Genomic DNA, 19699 nt, shown 5'->3' on the forward strand with positions numbered 1-19699 from the left:
CACACAGTGACTCTCGAGTCCAGAGCTTCCCCAGCAAGGGGAAAGGTCCCCAGTCACATTGCACACTTGGCTGAGCCCAGGTTGGTTCTGAGCCCAATGGGAGACCTCTCCAGGACTGGGAATGTTTTGTGGGCCAGGGGCAGCAGAGGGAATGCAGGTGCCTGCCGCTGGGGGTTCACCTCCAAACCCAGGCCCACGAAAGCCGAGGGGCTACAGCTAAGCAGCCCCCCACTTTGGGGGAATGTGGCAAGGCTTGGAGACCTTGGTGCCTAGCTCAGGGTCACTGGCGGGGGAGCAGGGGCGAGGACATCATGGTTATCTTCAGGCTTTGTCAAAGTTGTTTTGGGGCCACACCTGTTGCCCCAGGCTTATTCCTGGCTCTGCGCTCAGGGATTCTTGGGGACACTGGAAGGCAAGCACCTTACTCCTACTATACTATCGCTCTGGCCCCCAGTTCCAGCTTTGTACACAGATAAGCTTCACAAGCATGTAGGGTGCCTGCCGAACCCCTTTCAGGAGCCTGACTCAGTAAAGGTGAGCACATGCCCATGCAAGCACCTTCCCCGAGTGCCTCTGCGTCCCAAGACCCCACCACTGTTGCCTAACAGAGCTGTTCCAGTAGGCACCTCCCAAACTGCAGGTGACTATGACCTTCCTTGGCAAAGGTGTTGGCAGACGGCGAAGGTCAATGTCAGCTTTGATGCTTGGGTGCTGAGTCCCGAGAAGCTGAAACCAGCAGTGAAGAGTGGGGGCCATGGAACCTTAGGCAGCTACTAGAGAGGTGCACCCAGCCACCAAGAATGAGGCTGTCCCAGGGAGCCACTCCCCCCCCCCCCCGGAACAGACCCACCCGACCATCCCAGACCATCCAGCTTCTGGGCTCCAGAACAGGGACAAAGCACAGCACAGTCTAAGGCCACCAGATTCATGGTTGTTAGCACAGCACAGGAAACACACAGGTGGTCCCAAAGCCTTGCAAGAAAACAACACAATGACGGTCGCTGCTGTGGCCACCAGAGGGACAGCACATATGCCTGCGATGCAGTCCCGCAAGGTGGCCCCATAGGTCTCCTGGGCTGCAGAGGCCAAGGGGAAGAGCAGTGCCGGCCAGTCTGCACTTGGCAGCACCGAACCGAGTCCAGAACAGCCAGGGTAGGGTGCAGCCCGGTGCAGACGGCAGGCACGGCCAAGCCAGTGTGACAGGGCCTCCCGGGAGCTCCGCTGGGCTAGGCAGGCAGCACGCTGTGAACAGTGGGCCCAGGTGCAGGAAGCGAAGCCACATGTCAGCCCCAGCCCCAGAGCAGGTGGAGGGACTGAGCATGTGACAACCAAAGAAGAAACAGGGAGAATAGGAGCGTCAGGGACACAGCAGCCCGTCCAAGCAAAATCCAAAAGGCCACTGTGGGGTCCTCTCCTCAGAGCATGGCTCCAGCCCACTGGGGAAGGACATGGTGGAAACAGTGCGGCTTTGGAGACAGTCAGAGACACTGGGCAATGCGAGCCAGTGACAAGGGTGTGACGAAGCGGCCAGTGGCCTGGGGAACTGGTCCCCAAAGGGGCCCTGCCGCAAGGCCTGACAGCCCCAGCAGCTGTGCGCGCAGTAGAGGCACTGAGGAAAGTGGTTAAGCCAAGGGAGGAAATGAGCAGAGTCAGGCCAGGTGCAGAGCTGCAGCTCAGAGTGCGCCGGGGCGGGCAACAGACAGCACGCGCGCCCGGAAGGGACTGCAGCAGGTGGGCACAGCAGCACACCACCCAGAGGGGGCCGGGACAGGGCAGCACCCGCGGCCAGCCAGGCCTATTCGATGCACTCCATCACGTGGATCTGCAGCGTGTCCATGTCGGGGGCCTGGTACTGGCACTTGGGGCAACAGAAGTCAGGCGGCTCCTCAGGGGGGCTCCTGGCGTTGGGCAGGACCTGGTGAAAGGGGTGATCTGGGGAGACAGCGGGGGCAGGGTGCCTGTGAGTGACGGAGGCCAGCCCTACAGGGACCGGGATGCCCCAAAGACCGCCTGGGCCCCAGCACTCACCGAGCACTGAAGGTAAGGGGGGCTGTGAGGCCTCCGTGTGCCGCTTCCGCAAATCTTCGATCCTTTGAAAATGAAGCCACGAGAAGTCAGGGGCGCTGAACAAAGGGAGCAGCCCCGGGGCTGGCCAAGGCTCACCTGGCCAACTCTTGGCAGCTGACCTTCAGGCGCCCATACTCCCGCTGCAGCTGCTCCAGCTGCTCCTGAAGCAGCTCCTTCTTCTCGGCCAGCTTCTCCCGGGCCTGCCTCTCGGCCTGGAAGTCAGCCTTGTAGATGTCCGCCTGGCCAAGGAAACAGGGGCAGTGGCAGGGTCCGTGGCCCTCGTGGGCCCTTCCCTTCCCGAGCACCGGAGCAGGGAGGGCCTCACCTGGGCCTTCAGCACCGGCACTGTCTCCATCACAATCTTGTGCTGCTCCGCCTCCTCCTTCAGCTTGTCAATCACCTCCTGCTTGGCCACCAGTGCCTCCTCAGCCTGCTGCAGCTGCTGCTTCAGGTCTTCCAGCTGCGTTCCCTGGGGATGCGCAGGGGCTGACGGAGGTGGGGGGAGGCACCCAGGGGGAGGACGAAGCCCCAGAGAGGCAGGCTGCTGGGGGTCGCAAGCTCTGAGCTCACCCGACAATTCCTTCCTCGAGGCACATAGCCCAGCACGTGACAAGATGCCCAGTTCTGCCAGTCCCTCGTGAGTGCCACCCCCCGCAAACTTGCACCTTGAGCCCCAGAGACTCGCAGCCCCAGAGGCATCGCCCTGACAAACACTCAGCCTCCCACCCCCGCAGCCACTTCCATGAGATCAAAGCCACACTCCAAGCTCCTCCTCGTGGGGCCCGGCCGGAGGCCTGCCTCGGCATGGCCTGCCCAGGGCCTCTTCATGCTTAATAACCCCCTTGGTGACCCGGGACTGCTCGAAACTGCACCCAGGACAGGTCTGACAAGCCGAGAGTAGACAAGGGCTCCCCGCGGCCTGCGGACGCTGGGAAATTTACATCTCTGGGCTTTCCCTGGGCCAGCAGGCACTGAGCCAGGAGCGCGGTCAATGCTGGTGGGCAGGAGGGCCCGCGGGCACATAGCAGCCCGACACGGCTCAGACAGGTCTCCTGGCAGACAGCAGAGGAGGCCCTGCTCAGCTTACCCGGTTCCGCTCACTGCTCCCCATGCTGTTCTTGATGTGGTTGTCATAGTCCTGGAAGAGCTGACGATAGGCCACCTGCAGCTGGGCCAGCTTCCGCCTGCAAGAGAGCAATGGCTCAGGCCCCGAGTACAGGGGGCTTTCTGGGGCACTCTGAACCTTTTGGGGTCTCTGCTAGGGTGGGCGGCACTTTGCAAGCAGTGTTTTCCTGAAAGCCACCATGTTACAGAGGGTGGAAAGAAACATTTGCGGCCCAAGTGTGCCCCCTCTGCAGAGAGGCCGGTCTCCGTGTCAGACAGAGGGAGTCAGGAGATGGCTGGACTGAGCACGGGGCGCAGAAAACGGAAGGCGGTTCCCAGACACTTACTTCTCCTCGGAGACGACCTGGCGCTCCATGCGCAGCGCCGCCTCCATGCTATGGTTCTGCATGCGCAGCTGGTCCAACTGCACGCAGTGCTGCTGCTCCAGTGCCTCCCGCTCGCTCTCCAGCAGCCGGGCCTGCTCGCTGGCCGCCCGTACCCTGGCAGGGGTGAAGGGGCAGTCACAGCACAGCCCACCCAAGGGGAACGCCGTGCGAGCTGGCAGGACAGCCAGTCGAGGGTCCCAGGAGAAGCAGTACCGGTAGCTGAGCGTGCTCAGGCTGGGCAGAGGAGTCTGCGGGAGCAGAACGCCCCTCGCAGCTCCACGGGCATCTCAGAGCCCACCGACATAAGTCAGGGAACTCTTCTGTATGCCCTCACAGCCAGTCTTGGTCCTGGGTCCCTCCACACAGCCCCCCAATCTTCCCACTCCACTTTACAGGCAGTGGGCAAGGGGGCTTCTGGGCAGGAGGCGGTGCCCAGGCACGGGCATGGGAAGCTCAGACAACACAGACGAATCTACAGAGGGAAGAGCCGGGCTCGCTCGGGGAGCCAGGGCACTGGGGACCCAGCCGGCGCACATGCCCCACTGCCCACTCCAAGCATCTGTGTGGAGGGCAGCGCAGGCATGAGCCCCAACTTGGAGCTTGGACCCCCACTGAAAGGCCCCCACCCCTGAGAAGGCTAAGTGGCCAGTGGGGTGACAGCTGCTGTCCTTCCATCCCTGTGGCCACAGCCGGGGGGCTCTGTGCAGGGGCCCATGCCTGGCAGACACGGTACTCCAGAGTGGGGTGCTCCACATGACACATGGTGCTTTGCTGAGTGGAGAAGAGTTTCGTGTGGCGGAGTGCTCTGTGTGGGGCTGGAGGTGCCTTGGCCAAGCACCTACTCTCATCTAGGATTCAGGGAGCTGAGGGTCTGGAGGAAACCACTGCCCAGTGGCCAATACAAACACCAGAAGCTGAGCTCCCTGGGCCCCGTCAAAGAAGCGAGGGTGGATCTGGGCTGCCCCCACCCAGTCTGTATCTTGTGCCTCTCGGGATTCCAGGCGGTACCTCAACAGTGTGTTTGGAGGACCCCTGCAACCCCGAAATATACCTCGCCCACAGTCTGGAGAGCCTGCCCCCACTCACTTGCTCTCCAACGCCTGTCGCTCCTGGGTGGCAACCTCCAGACGACTCTGGCTCTCCTGCAGCTCCCCCAGCAGGGATGTGACCTGTGCCTTCACGGACGCCTTGTCTTCAGCCATCTGCTGCAGGATGAGATGCCACTGCCACCTGTTAGTGCCGCTCTGCACCTCCCACCCAAGAGGTGCTAAGGGCAACGCATGCGTAACCCCCAACAACGGGGACCCCTGTGCAGTCCCCACACACAAAGCCTTCAGGGCCAGCAGCTGCCAAACTCACACATGCGCCGATCTTCCCTACCGAACCCCAAGTGTGGTCTCTCCGCCGTACCTGGCCCCTGCTGGCCCGAGCACCCCTCAACTCACTGGCTCAGAGCCCCTGGTTGGGGTGTACTGATCAAGCCGGGACCCCTGGGGGTGCCGCTGAGCACACCCTCAGCTTTGGCAGCAGTGCTGCTCTCTAGGTTCTGGGGCGGGCGCAGGTGGTCAGGGAGGTGAGTGTGGGTGAGGGCAGTGCATGTTCCCCTGCCTCTGGGGGGAGGGGCGACCCTGGATTCAAGGGCCAAAGATGGTCCCCCACACACTGTGTCAGGGGCAGCTCAGCATTCCGAGTGCCCCGTGTGAGTAGCCTCCATGCTCCTTGTCCCCACATCCTGCTGGGGCAACTTGTGCCCTGGGAGAGCTTCTCCAAAGTGCTCTCCGGGAAGTCCACAAAGGCAGCTCCAGCCGCAAACCTCATTCCAGCACACAGCTCAAAGTCTGTGGTCCCATCTCTTAGGTCCCCACACCCCAGCAGCCACAGGCACCACTGAGCAACAATGGGGGTGGGGGTGGCTGCCTAGTTCCCAGAAGCCCTTTCGGGAAGGGGAGCTGGGTTCATCCAGATGAAAGGATGGTGTTCCAACTGCTTTGGTGCTCCAACGGCCTCCCCGTGAGAAACCAAGCCTGCACCAACAGCCTGAGGCAAAGGGAAAGTAGAGAGGCCTCCTTCCGAGAACAGCGCCAAGGTCTGGTGGGGCCAGCCTGGACACACCGCACCAGGCCCCGAGGGCCACTGCTTCAAAAGGTCCAGCAAACAGACGGAGCTAATGCCAGGCTTCTTTAGTCACTGGCTGTGACTGTACCTGAGTTCTCTGGGGCTGACACAAATGTCCTCGCCCCAGAAGAGAGCACAGGCCTTCGCTGGAGTCAGGGTCTGGACAGTTCCAACTTGACCAGTTCCCCGTAGGTGCTACCCCAGGCCCATCACCATCCACCAAGAATCCTGCCCCCCCTCCCCACCCTCCGAGACTCCATGCGGCCTGTTCCCACTTCCATCCCAGGGCTCTACTAGACGGTACAGAGCCGTGACTCCAGCCCTCTGGCTGGCACAGGAGTGGGATGGTAGCGCCCGGGGCTCCAGGGGCCCCTACCTGCTGGCATCTCTTGAGGTGCTCCAGCTCCTGCAGTGCCTGCGCGCGCTGCTGCCGCAGCTCCAGTGTGCACGCGCGCAGCCTCTCCACAAGCGCGCGAGCCGCCCGGAATTTGTGCAACAGGAAGTCCTTCTCTTCCCGCTGGCCGCCCTGCACCCTCTGCAGCTCCTCGCAGCGCTCCCGCAGCATCTGGTTGCTCTGACGGATGGCATCTGACCATGGCAGACAGCAGGGGTAAGGGGTGAGCACCGGGCGGCCTGCCTGCCCCAGGGACCCCAGCCATGGGGAGAGCTGGAAATACGTTCAGACAGATGTGCCTGTGCCAAAAAGCTTGTAGGAGGCAGCACCCTAGTCAAAACGAGGAGGGTGCCCCACGTCAGCAAGCCGCAGAGCACATGAGCACGAGCTGGAAACTAGCCAGGAGGGTCCCAGGATGGCAACTGAATGTGGCTGCAGTCTGCCCTCCTGGGACTCCTCCCCTGCAGAGACTTTGGGGCCCACCATCCAGCACGGCTGAGGGTGCCTCAGCTTCTTGCAGCCCACTGAAGCCGGTGGGGGTAGTGGCTTTCATGAACGCAAAGAGCACTCGAGTCCCATCTGTCCTGGCCTGGTGCCCGATGGAGCTGTCCCCAGACCGCCCTCTGTCCCAGACATGAGGTGGAGGGACCCAAGGCCCAAGCAACCAGCTCCAAGTGTCACTGCCACACCTTTTGTTCATGGGAGTCACACCTTAGCATGGGGCCCGGTAGGGGAAGCCTGAGACTGCCACCAACCATCGTGCTCAGCCCGACTCCTGAACCTGGAGCTCACTCCAGAACCCAGGCTTCGGGGAGCCAAACACAGGCCAGACAAGGAGCTAGAGCCTGAGATGGGGACCCCACACAATCTGTCTCTGCCCACCTGGCTGCCAATGCCTAGCCAACCCTGTGCCAACAGCTGGGGACAGTCAGCTGTCATAACTGTAGCAGCACTGAGGGCGGCACACAGAAAGGTGAGGAAGCCGACACCAGCAGGAGACAGAAATTCAGATTAGAAGATGGGGTGAGGAGGGACAGGTGGAGGGATGGAATGGTGCCCAGAGCCCAGCCTGGCCACTTCAGGCTCCCCTCTCCAGAGTGCCGGAGGCTGCTCACCTCGGAGTTCCTGGTTCTCCTCCAGGCAGCGCTGGAAGGTGTCAGGGCCAGCGTGCTCCGTGGGTACGTGTGGCATGGCCGGCTTTCCCACGGAAGTGTCACCACCCAGCCCGTCCTGCTCCCCAGCCGGGCCACCACTCGGCTGCACCATCTCGCAAGGTGGGCTCTTGCGGGGCAGTCTGCTCATCCAACACACCGGCGGCTGCAAGACACAGGCAGGGCTATCAGGGGTCCAGGGAAGGACAGCCAGCACCACCTCCACCTCAGGAGATGGCTCAGGGACCAGGGGTGCGTGTCTGGCCTGCACATGGACCCAGATGGAGAACCCCGCACTGCACAACCGCTCTCGAGTCCTAGGTGCCCCCAGGTACCACCAGCCCTTAGGGTGGCACCATATATCAGCACAGTGATTCTCACCAGGAGTGACCGTGGGTCCCCCGAATAGCCAGAAATTTCACCCAGAGGTGGGCTTGGGAGGCACCACTTTGGGAGGGAAGTGTAGTATCTGGGTATAAGACTCACCACCAGTACACACTTCCAAGTAGGAGCTGAGAGAGTGGGCAAAGCCACAAGAAAGACCCCAGAGATCAGTGTGAGGCGGCCACGAGGAAGGATGAGCAGAGCCTCTGAGCAGCACTGGGGGCCGGCAGGGCTACCCCTAGGTGGCCAAATGGTACCAGGGTTGGCACCCAGAGGCAGTGCCTGACAGGTGCTCCCTGGCCCACCACATAGACCGGATTTTACCTGACATGGTGCTGAGGATGGAACTCAGCACCCTATACATGAAAGAGCTGTAGCCCTGAGTCCCATACCCACCTCCAGTGTCCCAGAAACTGCCCGTCCAAGACCTGCATCCAGGGTCATCTGTCTCAGCACACCTAGGAAAGGGCACTTTCTGGGGAGCGCCTGGAGCCTGCCATAGGGGCTGCATTTCAGTGTCATGGAGGGGGCCAGGAAAACCTAGAGGAATAGCAGGCAAACCCAAGGACCCTATCAGGATGTAGGAGTGGGGAAAGGAGACGACAGGTGGTGGAGCGGGAATCAATGTGAAGGGACACCCAGTTTGGCCTGGGCACCTGACCAGCGGCTGCCCCCACCCAGTTTCTGCCTATAATCTTCAGTGGGGCAAGGTTCCCTCTCTTCTCTCCATGTGGCCTCTCAACCTGAACCTCTAACTTAACACTGACCTCTGTTATTGACTCCAGACTCCCAGACCAACTCAATGTGTGCCCCGGCCTCAGCAAAGCAATCTCCCCAAAACTGCCCTTCCCTGAAGCCGGAGGCACAGCACAGCAGCTAGGTTCCATCCTCAGGACCCCATAGGGTTCCCCAGCCCACCGGGAGTGATGCCTGCATGCAGAGTCACAAATAAGCCCTGCACATTGCTGGGTGTGGCTCCAAAACAACCCAAAACACTGCCCTCCCCAGAGTCCCCAACTTTCTGGCCTTTAGTGGCCAGGACGGTAAGCCCAGGAAGGCTGGCAGGAGGTATGGCAGTGAGCGGCCCAGGCAACATTCAGCCACTCCCATGGCCATTCCAGGGCTGAGCCTTCTGGCTGCATTTGTCTCCCAAACCTTTTCTTAGATGTGCATGTTCTTATCCTGACAGATGGCAGCTGAAGTGCACTTGAAAATAGTGGAGGAAACTCTGAGGCATCTACCCCCGAGCAACACAAAGGCATGTCTACACTCGAATGCTCATAGCAGCATTCCTCGCAGCAGCCAGGGCGGAAACGACCCAAACACCATCCCCTGAAGAACCACCAAAACAGAGCATATCCGCAGACTGAAACATGGATGGAGGCCAGAGATAGGACAGGGGATCAGGTGCTGAGCCCCAGCAAAATCCCCAGTACCCATAAGATTCCCTGAGCATCCCCAAGACTGATCTCTGAGCCTTGCTGGGTGTGGCCTGCCTACCCCCCCAAACAGATGAATTTTTCAAACGTTATGCTAAAAAGGAGACAAGTCGCAAAACACCACGTGCATTATTCCATATATAAGATATGGCAGGAATAAACATGTGGAGACAGAAAACTCAGTACTCTTGGGATGGGAAGAGAGGGACCATAGAAGTGACTGGGAAAGGGCCAGGAGGGTTCTTTCTGGGATGCCGAAAAGTGAAGACTGAACAAATATGATTAACTTGGTGGTTCAGTGTCGCCATGGGTTGCACATCTGAGGCCCTGGGCCAAACTCCCTGGACAAAGCCACACAAAGTCCCACAAAGTCCCAAACACATTGAACTGTATGGTAGGTAACTTCTATCACAATGAACTAATAGTGAAAACAGCCATCGGAAATCAACTCCCACTGATCTCTGCAGAAGCCGGAGACGGATTCCAGTACACCCCTTTACCCAGTACACCCAGCACATCTGTCAGGCCGCTCCAAACGCCACTTTCTCTCACCCCAAAGAGAGCTATAACCTCGTAGTCGGTTCCCTGTTGCTACCTCTGCAGCCACCTTCTGTGCTCCCCTACGGGGGCACAAGAAGCCTCCAAGGTAAACTGCAAGGTAAGTAATCGAGTCCCTTCTCAGATCAGCACCGGCCTCTTGGCTCTCTACATGAACGCCAGCATCGCTCAACCAATCTCTCGGACCATCAGGTCCCCACTGGCTTCCTCTCCCAGAACGTTGCCCTTGCTACAGTGGCCTCCTGGTTGTTCCTCGAAGGTGAGAGGATGGCCCTTTGATCTGCAGGTTACAGAAATAATTTGACACCGGGTCGATCATCGTGACCTGCTCTGCCAAGCGAGCACTCGGAAGCACCCGCGGTGCGATACAACTCCGTCGGACTGCATGTGACACCTCCTAGGGGAATCTAATCACCCCGAGCGAAGTCAAACTGATGAACCGAAAACATCCCAGAACTGGAACCGTCACTCCGACCTGGGGGCGTGGCCAGACTTAGCGGCCGCGGAAACTCCCCCGCTGGCCACTGGAGCCTACGGGGTCGTGGGTTCAGCCCTCGCAGGACGGGGCTGTAGAAGCGCAGGGCAGAAGCGGGCAGGGGCCCAACAGACGCGGAGCCTGACGTCTGGGGGCGTCTCGGAGACAGTGGAACTGCCACCGACAGCACCGTGCCTTCTGGCAAGGGGACCAACCTGTCAGCAGAGTCGGACTGGAGTGAGAAAGGCGGCAGCGGCGGGCCGCGAGCGCTCCTAGGGCCCCGGGGCTCCGAGAAAGTCCCGGCTCCGAGGCCGCCCTGCCCTCGTCCGGTGACAGAAATCCCCACTTCCTGCTTCCGGTGTCATCGCGGTGGGATCCGGAAGTAGAACGCACAAGCCCCGCCCCGCCCCGGGGTGCGAGGTGCGAGGAAGGCTGCTCCGGCGGGAAGCCCGCGCCTCGGAGCCGCATCCGGCCCGCGGGCCGCAGCCCAGTGACATGCCCCGCCCGCGCGTTTCCTTCTGGGGCGTCTGGCCGCCGCGTGCCAGGCCGAGCCGTCCCGGCCGGGGGAGGAGCCGCGACGGGGCGGGCTGGCGGCCCACGCCGACCCGCAGCCGGCCACCGTTCAGGCGGGGGCGGGGCTCGCCGTAGCCCGCACGGCCGGGGGCGGGGCCACATAGCGGCGGAAGTGGAGCCCTCCGCGAGGGCGGCGGCGCCCGGCTGCGGGGGGCCTCGGAGAGGGTCGCGGGCGAGGCGCACGGGAGGGCACGGGCAGCGAGCCGCCCCGGTGCCCCCGACGCAGGCGCTCTGGGCGGGGGCGCGCGCGGGCGGGCGCCGGGGGTGCGCGCGCACCTGGCCGCGCCTTAGCCCCGCCCCGGCCCCGGTGGGCGGGGCGCTCCGTGGCCCCGCCCGCGAGCCTCGCCTGAGGCCGGTCAGCTCAGCCTAGGCGCCCGCCCCCACCAGTTAAATGGGCCGGCGGGACGCAGCCCCCGGAAACTGCCGTGAACTCCGGGGCTGCGGGCGCCACCGACAGCAGTGAGGCTTAGGTAAGGGGGCGGGCGGGCGCCGCGCGGCCCCAGGAGGCCCTTCGGCGGCCGTGCTCTGGCGCGGGCCAGGATCCAGAGGGTCGTAGCCTGCTCCCTGGTCCCTTGCATTCCCCCCTCCACCGTGGACCCCTGGGGAGACTGAGCCCCCCGCCCTCCAAGGAGGGTCAGACACCGGCCGGCTCTCCCGCCAGTCTGCACTCCATCACCTGCACAGGCTCACGCTGGGATGGCCGGCCGGGCATGTGGTGCGCCTGCAGAGTCGAGGCGCTCCCCCACCTGGAGTCCATAACGCCCAGAGCGGCCACTGTGTCACAATCCCCCTCCACCCCACCGATCCTGGCCCCTCCCTGCTTGCCCGCGCCTGCTTTCAATAATCTAATCGGCCATCAGCCGGATGAGAGAGGCCAGAGTGGCGGCGGGTGAGGGACCAGTTTCTCACGCTGTCCTGTTCTCATGCTGCCAGTGAGCATCATGGCACAGCAGGTGGCCCTGAGCCGTACCCAGGTGTGTGGGATCCTGCGGGAAGAGCTGTACCAGGATCACGCCTTCCACCCGTCGGACACACATGTTTTCATCATCATGGGGGCTTCGGTGAGTCAGAAGAGCCCGTTCAGAGCGCGGCTGGGCGTCAGGACCCCCTTCCCGTCCCCTCCTTGCCACTCCTGCCCAGTGCCGACCCCCCAGCACAGTTTGCACACATGCAGGTGTCTGGGATCTGCCCAGCTGCGGCCTGCAGCCCTGTCCTGCGGCCCAGAGGCCCATGGGGACTGTCTGGCACTGCTCCTTTTTCAGACCTCTTTAGTAGTTCACAGATGTCGCCCAGCAGGGCTCTTCCCAGCCCTGTCCTTTGCCGTGGGGAGCCACACCTCCTCTTGCACTACCCACCATTACTTGGCCGCGACTTCTGACGCTGCTTGAGCTGCCAGCCCTGTTGTCTAGCCAGTGGGTCCGCCACTGGGTATTGATGGGAAAGGCCAAGGAGAAGCCGGCCCGGGCAGGGCTGGGGTGACCCGGGCAGGGTGGGGGCAGGCAGAGAGGCCCTTGGCACGCCCGCCTGTGTCCCATCCGCCGGGGAGGGTGGCCGTGTGGGCTTCTTCAGGAATCGCGCCTTTGTTCGTGGGCACAGGGGGCTCACCCGCTCCCTGCCAGCTGTGTCGTTCTGAGCAGACGCCGAAGGGGCGCAGCAGCATGCAGGAGGAGAGGCGCCAGGGCCGCCCAGCTCAGGATGGGGTGCCAGCCGTGTGCCCTCGCTGGACCTCCCCATGGCTGTGGAGCGCTAAGGGACTCGAGGCTCTGGGGCACCCCCACAGGCCTTGGGTCCCAGCTGCGGTTGCAACAGTGCAGGTTCCCCTTTGTTTCTGCAGCCAAAATAGGAAGTACCCACTGGCAGGGTGGGGGGGAGGTAGTGCCCCCCAAGATTCCCGTGGGCGGGGCGCCCTGCCGCCCTGCCAGGCTTTGGCACGCCGGCACCTGGAACACTTCCCACCATGTGCCTCCCAGCAGGCAGTGAAACAGTTTCCAGAATTTGCCACGCGCGAGCTTTCCGGGCGTCTGAACCCGAGCCAGACGGCCTCTGTGCGCCATGGGCGGCTGGGCACAAGCAATGGGAGATGCTAAGGACGCTGTGCCCTGGCCCCAGGGCATGCACGGCCACCTGTGCAGCCTGGGGAGGAGCCATGCCAGCCCCCAGCCACGACTTGCCCCTCCCGCTGCCCTTCTGCCGGCACCTGCTTGCCCAATCCCTGCCCACCTGCCCAGCTTCCTTCCAGCGGAGCTTTCTGCCCCGTTCCCCGCCACAGGTGAGCCACTCTCGGTACTCACTTTCCCTGGGCCAGAGCAGGCTTCACCTGCGTGGAGCCAGGGCAGGGCAGAAGGGCAGGAAGGCCCCCTGCGGCCTCTGCCTGCCCACGGGACCCCAGGGCGCTCGGTCCCTCCCTGCCGCACAGCCCATGCTTGGAAGGGGTGACTGGGTGGCCCAGCCCCTCCCTCCCCTCAGACCTGGCCGGGCCACCTGCCCCCAGGGCCGATAAGATTCCTGCTGTGTCATGATGACGTTGGCTCTCCCCCAAAGGCCAAGTGACTCACTGGCGCTGGGGTGCAAGACGGAGGCCCCTGCTTCACAGCAGCTTAACTCGGCAGCCCCCGGTCTCCCGGCCGATGGCCTGCCGCCAGCTGGGTGCTAGCCAGAGCAGGGCTTCGTGCCGAGAAGCCAGGAGGACCCTTGGCCCGGGCCACCAAGGACCTATATCCCGCTGCCACCTCCCTGGGACCGGCTACTCCTGCTCAGTCACCCTGAGTCCCCTGGGGCCAAATGAAGGGGCAGGGAAGGACGGGAGGCTGGCAGGAGGCTCCCGCGGCCTCGCTGGTCCGGGCCTACCTTGCAGTGTCTCCAGGGACTTGCAGGTCCAGGGGCTGAGCCCAAACAAGGCGAGCAGGTTCTCAGACGAGTTAATCCCAAAGGGAAGGCGAGAACAAACAGGGCTGTGCGGCGCCGTGACTCAGCACCTGATCACTGCCCAGCGAGATCTGTCCTGAGCAAACACAGCCTGACTGTGCCCAGGAAGGCCCCTGGGGCGTGGAGAGGACAGTGGCTCCCCTAGGAGGTGGCACTTCCGGGCAGGACCACGGGAGCTCAGGACACCTGCTGCGAGCACTTGCCCAGGAGCAAGCAGGCAGCAGAGGCTAGGGGAGCCCACCGCCTTCCAGCAGGCCTGCGCCTGAATTCCCCGCCGGCTCCAGGGGCTTCACTTCCTGTCCCCCATCAACCCTCTGCTGAGAGCCGCGGTGAAGGCCATTGGGTGCTGAATGGTCAGCTCCTTAACCCCTTGGGCTGAGCGTGCGCTGACACTTGGCGTCCAGCCACAGCGCCCTGCACTGCTTGCCAAGGGCCGTGACCGGGCTTACTCCCGGCTCTTCCACCTGCCGTGGAGACTGTTCTTTTGCCAGCTTATTAAATTCAGGCTGAGCCTGATCTTGGCCAGAACTTGGTGTGTTGCCTTGCATGAGTCTCACACACAGGCACTGCAGAGCCCCTAATGCTGTGGGGAGGAGCCACGCCCAGCGGCCACCTGCCCACAAACACTCGGGACAGTGGGCCTCACGCCTTAGCCCTGCTCCAGTCATGGCCCAGTCTCGTTTCACCGCAACGGCCATTTGGTCTGTTCAAGACGCTTCCCCGAGATGGACTCAGGGTCTGTCTTGCTTTGTGAGAGACCCAGTCCCTGGCATCCACCTGGAAACCATCTGTGAACTGCATCAGGAGTTTCTTCTTCTGTTGAAACGCAGGGTGTAGGGAGGGGGCGTTTACTAGTGGGGTGCGCCTCGGCTCCTTTCCTCTGAGTGAACACAAAAGCTGCTTTGGGGGGTTTCTTTCTCTTTCTTTTTGCCTTTTGGGTCACACCCAGCAATGCCCAGGGGTTACTCCTAGCTCTGCACTCAGGAATTACCCTGGCGATGCTCGGGAAACCATAATGGGATGCTGGGAATTGAACCCGGGTCGGCTGCATGCAAGGCAAATGCCCTACCCGCTGTACTATTGCTCCAGCCCCCGGGGGGGGTCTTTTTTTTTGCAGGGAGCCACCAGCTTTTCTCGGCAGGCAGCCTTGCTGCACCCCATGTGCTGTAGTCATCTCTGTAGCGTGGCTGCTGGCAGGGTCTCCCACAGTCCCAGTCCCTGTCGGCAGTGGGCTTTGGGTTTGCCGTGTTTGGGGGGCATACCTGGTGGTGTACACGTCGTGGATGAACTCCAGGTCTCCCCCCCTCACTGGCCCCGGTGGCTTACTTGGCTCTTTGGGTGGGTCACCTCACTCAGGCGCCCAGGATTGAACCAGGGTCAGCCGGATGCCAGGCCCGCGCCTTCCCACTGGGCAGTGTGGTCAGGGACTGAGTGTCCAGCCCCCACCCACAGGCCTGCTTCCTTCCTGTCCCCTACCGCGTTTTCCTCTTCCGATTGCTTCAGAGGGTGGTGGGGACACTTCCCCTTCGTGTCAGTGTGGAGGACTTTCCCCAGGGATCCCTTATCAAGGGAAGGGAGTTCCCTCTGACTTCCCGGTTGATAACCCTCTTGGCCCGGCTGTGTGATTGAATTCTCCTGGAGCTCTTTATCTGCCTCTGCTGAGAAGCTCAAGATTGCTGGGTTCAAGAAGAGCAATAGGGAAGACCCATTCGGCTTTTTCTCTTGCCACCTCCTTGGGCGGACCGCGGGGCGCTGGGGATGAGTGTGGAGCAGGAAACGCATCTTCCATTTCCCACCTTGCCCCTTCCGTGCAGCATGGAGCCGGCAGGAGAGCTTCTAGGGCTCTGCCTTGCCCCTGGCCGCACTCACTCGGCCCCTTGCTCCATTTCCGCAGGTCTGATTGGCCCAGACGGTTGCCCGTTGGTCTCCGTTGTCAGACGGGGGATCAGGTTGTGCACACCCTGCTTCTGTGGTCCCTGCGTGTGCTTGCCGCACTCTAATTCTTGGTGCCTTTGAAAAAAGCCACGTGGCCACAGGTGGGCTGTCCGAGTCTTTTTCAAACACCAGCTGTGCCTGTGTCGCTCTGTTTGGGTTGGTTTCTGTGTGTGAAGTTTGACTTTGCAGTACTCGCTGCCTTGTCCTGTGTCTGCCCTTCCCAGTAGCTGCTCCTCTCTCTAACTTGTGCCACGGAGTGCCCCGCGCGTGGGCTCCGGCTGCTCCGAGTGTGCTAACCTCAGCGTTCGCTCGCACGGCGTGTCCGCTCATTCCAGCGCTGAAGGAGCGGCCTCCCGTCGGCTGCTGCCTGCTGGGAACACGAGCCTCTGGTTCCACTTGCTTGCCCTGGAACCGGGGGGCGGGGGCTGGGATACAAGGTTGGGCCAGGCCCAAGTTCAAGCTCCTCCTTGGCAGACGGGCCAAGACAGGTCTGCAGGTGGCCGGACAGTGACCCTGAGCCAGGGCCAGCGAGGCGGGGTGGGGTCTAGGTTGGCCCGTAGCTGCTTCTGACCATGCTATTCGCCTGCCGCAGGGTGACCTGGCAAAGAAAAAGATCTACCCCACTCTCTGGTAAGCCTGCCCACCTCCCCCCAGATCCCCCAGCACCGCCCTCCCTCCCCGCATGCCGGCCCCCGAGTCCTGCTCTCCACCGGTGCCTGCTCTGCCCCTCAGGTGGCTCTTCCGGGACGGTCTCCTGCCCGAAGACACCTTTATTGTGGGCTATGCGCGCTCCCCACTCACGGTGGCCGCCATCCGCCAGCAGAGTGAGCCCTACTTAAAGGTGAGCGGCCACCCCACTCCACGCCGAGTCCCCCGTTTCACCACCGCAGAAGCTCCTGGGCTCATTTTCACTCAGCAGCACACTGGTGCTTGGAGAGCCAGCCTCGGGCCACGTGCATGCCAGGCCCTCGCTGCAGCTCTCGGGGCTCGGCTACAGGCTCTTGGCACCCATCTAGAGCAGCGGGGTGTCAGCCCAGAGTCAGGCCCTGCGTTTGCAGCCCGCTCTCCGAGGCTTCCCCCAAGCTGCAGAGCGGACGGGATGGGGAAGCAGCCCCAAGGGAGGTGAGCAGGTGAGCCAGGAGGGACTGGCGTGCCTCCGTCCATGTCTGCAGGCCACCCCGGAGGAGAAGGCCAAGCTGGATGACTTCTTTGCCCGCAACTCCTATGTGGCCGGCCAGTACGACGACAGCGCCTCCTATGAACGCCTCAACCAGCACATGAGTAGCCTCCATCGGGGGCCACCATCCAACCGCCTCTTCTACCTGGCCTTGCCGCCCACAGTCTACGAGGCGGTGACCAAGCACATCCGAGAGAGCTGCATGAGCCCCACGTAAGGCCCCTCTGCCCTGCCAGCTCTCCTCAGAACGTTAAGGGGACAGGATCCGCTGGACGTCCCCTAGGTGAATCCTACGGGAAAGTGGGAACCCTTGCCCGCCCTCCCAGTTCCTCCAGCGCTAGCCTGCCTGCAGTCTCAGCCTGCACCACGAGATGGCAGTGTTGCGCCATGAAACAGCCTCTCGCGGCTTCGCAGGATCCCCGTCACAGCCACCAGGTGGCAGTGTGGCTCCCTGAGCATCCTGGAGCCCCAGCCGGGCCTTCTCCCTGTGGGCTCCCTCCCACCTCTAAGCCACGCCCCTGAAGACTCCCCACCCCATTTGTGGGGGCTGGCATGTAGGAAGTGGGGGGAAAGCTGGGGGTCCCGAGGGCAGCAGCTGTGGCCTCCCCGCAGAGGCTGGACCCGCGTCATCGTGGAGAAGCCGTTTGGGAGGGACCTGCAGAGCTCCAACCGGCTGTCAGACCACATCTCATCACTGTTCCACGAGGAACAGATCTACCGTATCGACCACTACCTGGGCAAGGAGATGGTGCAGAACCTGATGGTGCTGAGGTGGGGCTGGCCTGCCAGGACGTGGGGCGCAGGGGAGGGCAGGGTGCCAGGGAATGTGGCTGCAGCCCTCAGCCGCCCCTCTGCAGGTTCGCCAACAGGATCTTTGGCCCCATCTGGAACCGAGACAACATTGCCTGTGTGATCCTCACCTTCAAGGAGCCCTTTGGCACCGAGGGCCGCGGGGGCTATTTCGACGAATTTGGGATTATCCGGTGAGGCCCAGAACACTGGGACCCTAGGCTCCTGGGGGCACTCCCGGAGGGGGGTCAGGAAGATGTCTTATTGCCAGAGGGTCCCTGGAACTAAGCCATGTCCCCCACTCCCCGTGAGCCAGGGACGTGATGCAGAACCACCTGCTGCAGATGCTGTGCCTGGTGGCCATGGAAAAGCCCGCCTCCACCAGTTCGGACGACGTCCGCAACGAGAAGGTGGGGTGGGACCCTCAGGCTCCTCCCACCATGTGGGCACTGCAGCTGCGGGGGTCCTGAGGCTTATCTCCCACTACGTGCAGGTCAAGGTGCTGCAGTGCATCTCAGGGGTGCAGGCAGACAACGTGGTGCTGGGCCAGTACGTGGGGAACCCAGACGCAGAGGGAGAGGCCACCAAGGGATACTTGGATGACCCCACAGTGCCCGCAGGCTCCACCACTGCTACCTTTGCGACCGTCGTCCTGTACGTGCAGAACGAGAGGTGGGAAGGTAGGTGCCGGGGCTGCCTGGGAAGGGGGGCCCAGGTCCGCCCAGCACAGTCCACCTCACCTGTCATCTGCCCCAGGGGTGCCGTTCATCCTGCGCTGCGGCAAAGCCCTGAATGAGCGCAAGGCCGAGGTGCGGCTGCAGTTCCGCGACGTGGCAGGTGACATTTTCCAGCAGCAGTGCAAGCGCAATGAGCTAGTCATCCGCGTGCAGCCCAACGAGGCAGTGTACACCAAGATGATGACCAAGAAGCCCGGCATGTTCTTCAGCCCCGAGGAGTCCGAGCTGGACCTCACCTACGGCAGCCGCTACAAGAACGTGAAGCTGCCCGACGCCTACGAGCGCCTCATCCTGGACGTGTTCTGCGGGAGCCAGATGCACTTCGTGCGCAGGTGAGGCTGCCCCCCCCCCCACACACACACAGCCCCGCGCCCTCACGGCCCACGCCCTCATGGCCCGAACTTCCCTGTAGCGACGAGCTGCGTGAGGCCTGGCGGATCTTCACGCCGCTGCTGCACCGGATCGAGCATGAGAAGGCGCCGCCAATCCCCTACGTCTATGGCAGGTGGGGCGGACGGCCCTGAGGGGGGGTGGGCACCGTGGGGAGGGCCACAGCCTCACACCCATGCTGTTGTGTGGCAGCCGCGGCCCCACGGAAGCAGACGAGCTGATGAAGAGAGTTGGCTTCCAGTATGAGGGCACCTACAAGTGGGTGAACCCCCACAAGCTGTAAACCCAGCAGCCCATCCCCCCGCGGCTGCAGCCTCGACGCCTCCTACCCACCAGAGCTACGGGCACCGTCGTCCCCCGAGCCCCGCTGAACAGCCCCCTTGGTGCCACTTGACATTCCTAACCGTCCGCTGGCAGGGCCCCGGGGCGCCTCGCTGCCCAGCTCAACTCTGCACTCCATGGCCACCCCCAGGGCCGCCAGCCATTAAACCCATTCCAGCCACATGCCTGCTCCGCCTGAGTCTCTTCACCCAGTCAAGGACACAGGGAGAGCTAGCCCCCATCTGGGATTGAAGGGATGGGCCGCGGAAGGCGCTGCCCTGGTGCGCAGGGGCGATCCCGCTTCCGTCCCTGAGTGGCCCCTGCGCACAGCTGGCTGTGGCCAAGACACCCCCAGAAGCTTTGGCCCTTGCCTCCCTCCCTTGCATAGGCTTTCCCCCAGGGGCCCACACCAAACACGGTAGCTCATGGACCAAGGGGTACCCCAGGGTCTCTAAAGCAGGTGACCTGGGAGATTCCAGGACACAGACTTGGGATTGGGCAGGGGAGTGACCGGTGAGCAGGGAGAGTGCAGACACTTCCTGTCATGGGGAGGTGGGGACGCCCCCAGACTGGCAGCCAGAGCACCTGAGTGCAAGCCAGGCTGTGGTGATGGCTCCCCCGGTCAGCTGGCCTTACCCCAGCTTGATACCCCCAGTCTATACCTTCGAGGTGGGGGGAAAGGGGCTGCCTGTCACCCAGCCTCTGTGCCACCTCCCTTCCTGCCCACCCATCTTCTCTGGCGACTCTCCCAGCTGCGGGAGATGGGACATAACCCGGTC

At 62.8% G+C, this 19699-nt stretch overlaps 2 protein-coding genes across 4 annotated transcripts; one reads left to right on the forward strand and one right to left on the reverse strand.

Annotated features, from left to right (window-relative positions):
• Positions 1-911: 911 nt before the first annotated feature.
• IKBKG (inhibitor of nuclear factor kappa B kinase regulatory subunit gamma) lies at positions 912-13730 on the reverse strand. 3 transcript variants are annotated; one of them, XM_056108724.1, is made up of 10 exons: positions 13494-13730; positions 7182-7383; positions 6049-6260; positions 4644-4762; positions 3519-3671; positions 3155-3251; positions 2393-2536; positions 2164-2306; positions 2029-2090; positions 912-1932 (listed from the first exon to the last, which is right to left on the reverse strand). In XM_056108724.1, exons 2-10 carry the CDS (start codon positions 7366-7368, stop codon positions 1796-1798), a joined length of 1254 nt encoding a protein of 417 aa, XP_055964699.1. In that variant the 5' UTR covers positions 7369-7383; positions 13494-13730; the 3' UTR covers positions 912-1795. The 3 variants fall into 3 exon arrangements, with proteins under 3 accessions (XP_055964699.1, XP_055964700.1, XP_055964698.1); XM_056108725.1 differs by lacking the exon at positions 13494-13730 and adding an exon at positions 10289-10725 and having other exon boundaries at positions 4644-4759; XM_056108723.1 differs by lacking the exon at positions 13494-13730 and adding an exon at positions 10289-10722.
• G6PD (glucose-6-phosphate dehydrogenase) lies at positions 10845-19093 on the forward strand. Its single transcript, XM_056108722.1, has 12 exons — positions 10845-11116; positions 11580-11707; positions 16099-16136; positions 16239-16347; positions 16679-16896; positions 17296-17454; positions 17541-17666; positions 17789-17882; positions 17966-18152; positions 18229-18541; positions 18622-18714; positions 18792-19093. The coding sequence occupies exons 2-12, from the start codon at positions 11588-11590 to the stop codon at positions 18880-18882; spliced, it is 1548 nt and encodes a 515-aa protein (XP_055964697.1). The 5' UTR covers positions 10845-11116; positions 11580-11587; the 3' UTR covers positions 18883-19093.
• Positions 19094-19699: the final 606 nt, after the last annotated feature.

The sequence above is a fragment of the Sorex fumeus genome, unplaced genomic scaffold, assembly GCF_029834395.1.
Source record: "Sorex fumeus unplaced genomic scaffold, SorFum_2.1 ptg000232l, whole genome shotgun sequence".
NCBI lineage: Eukaryota > Metazoa > Chordata > Mammalia > Eulipotyphla > Soricidae > Sorex > Sorex fumeus.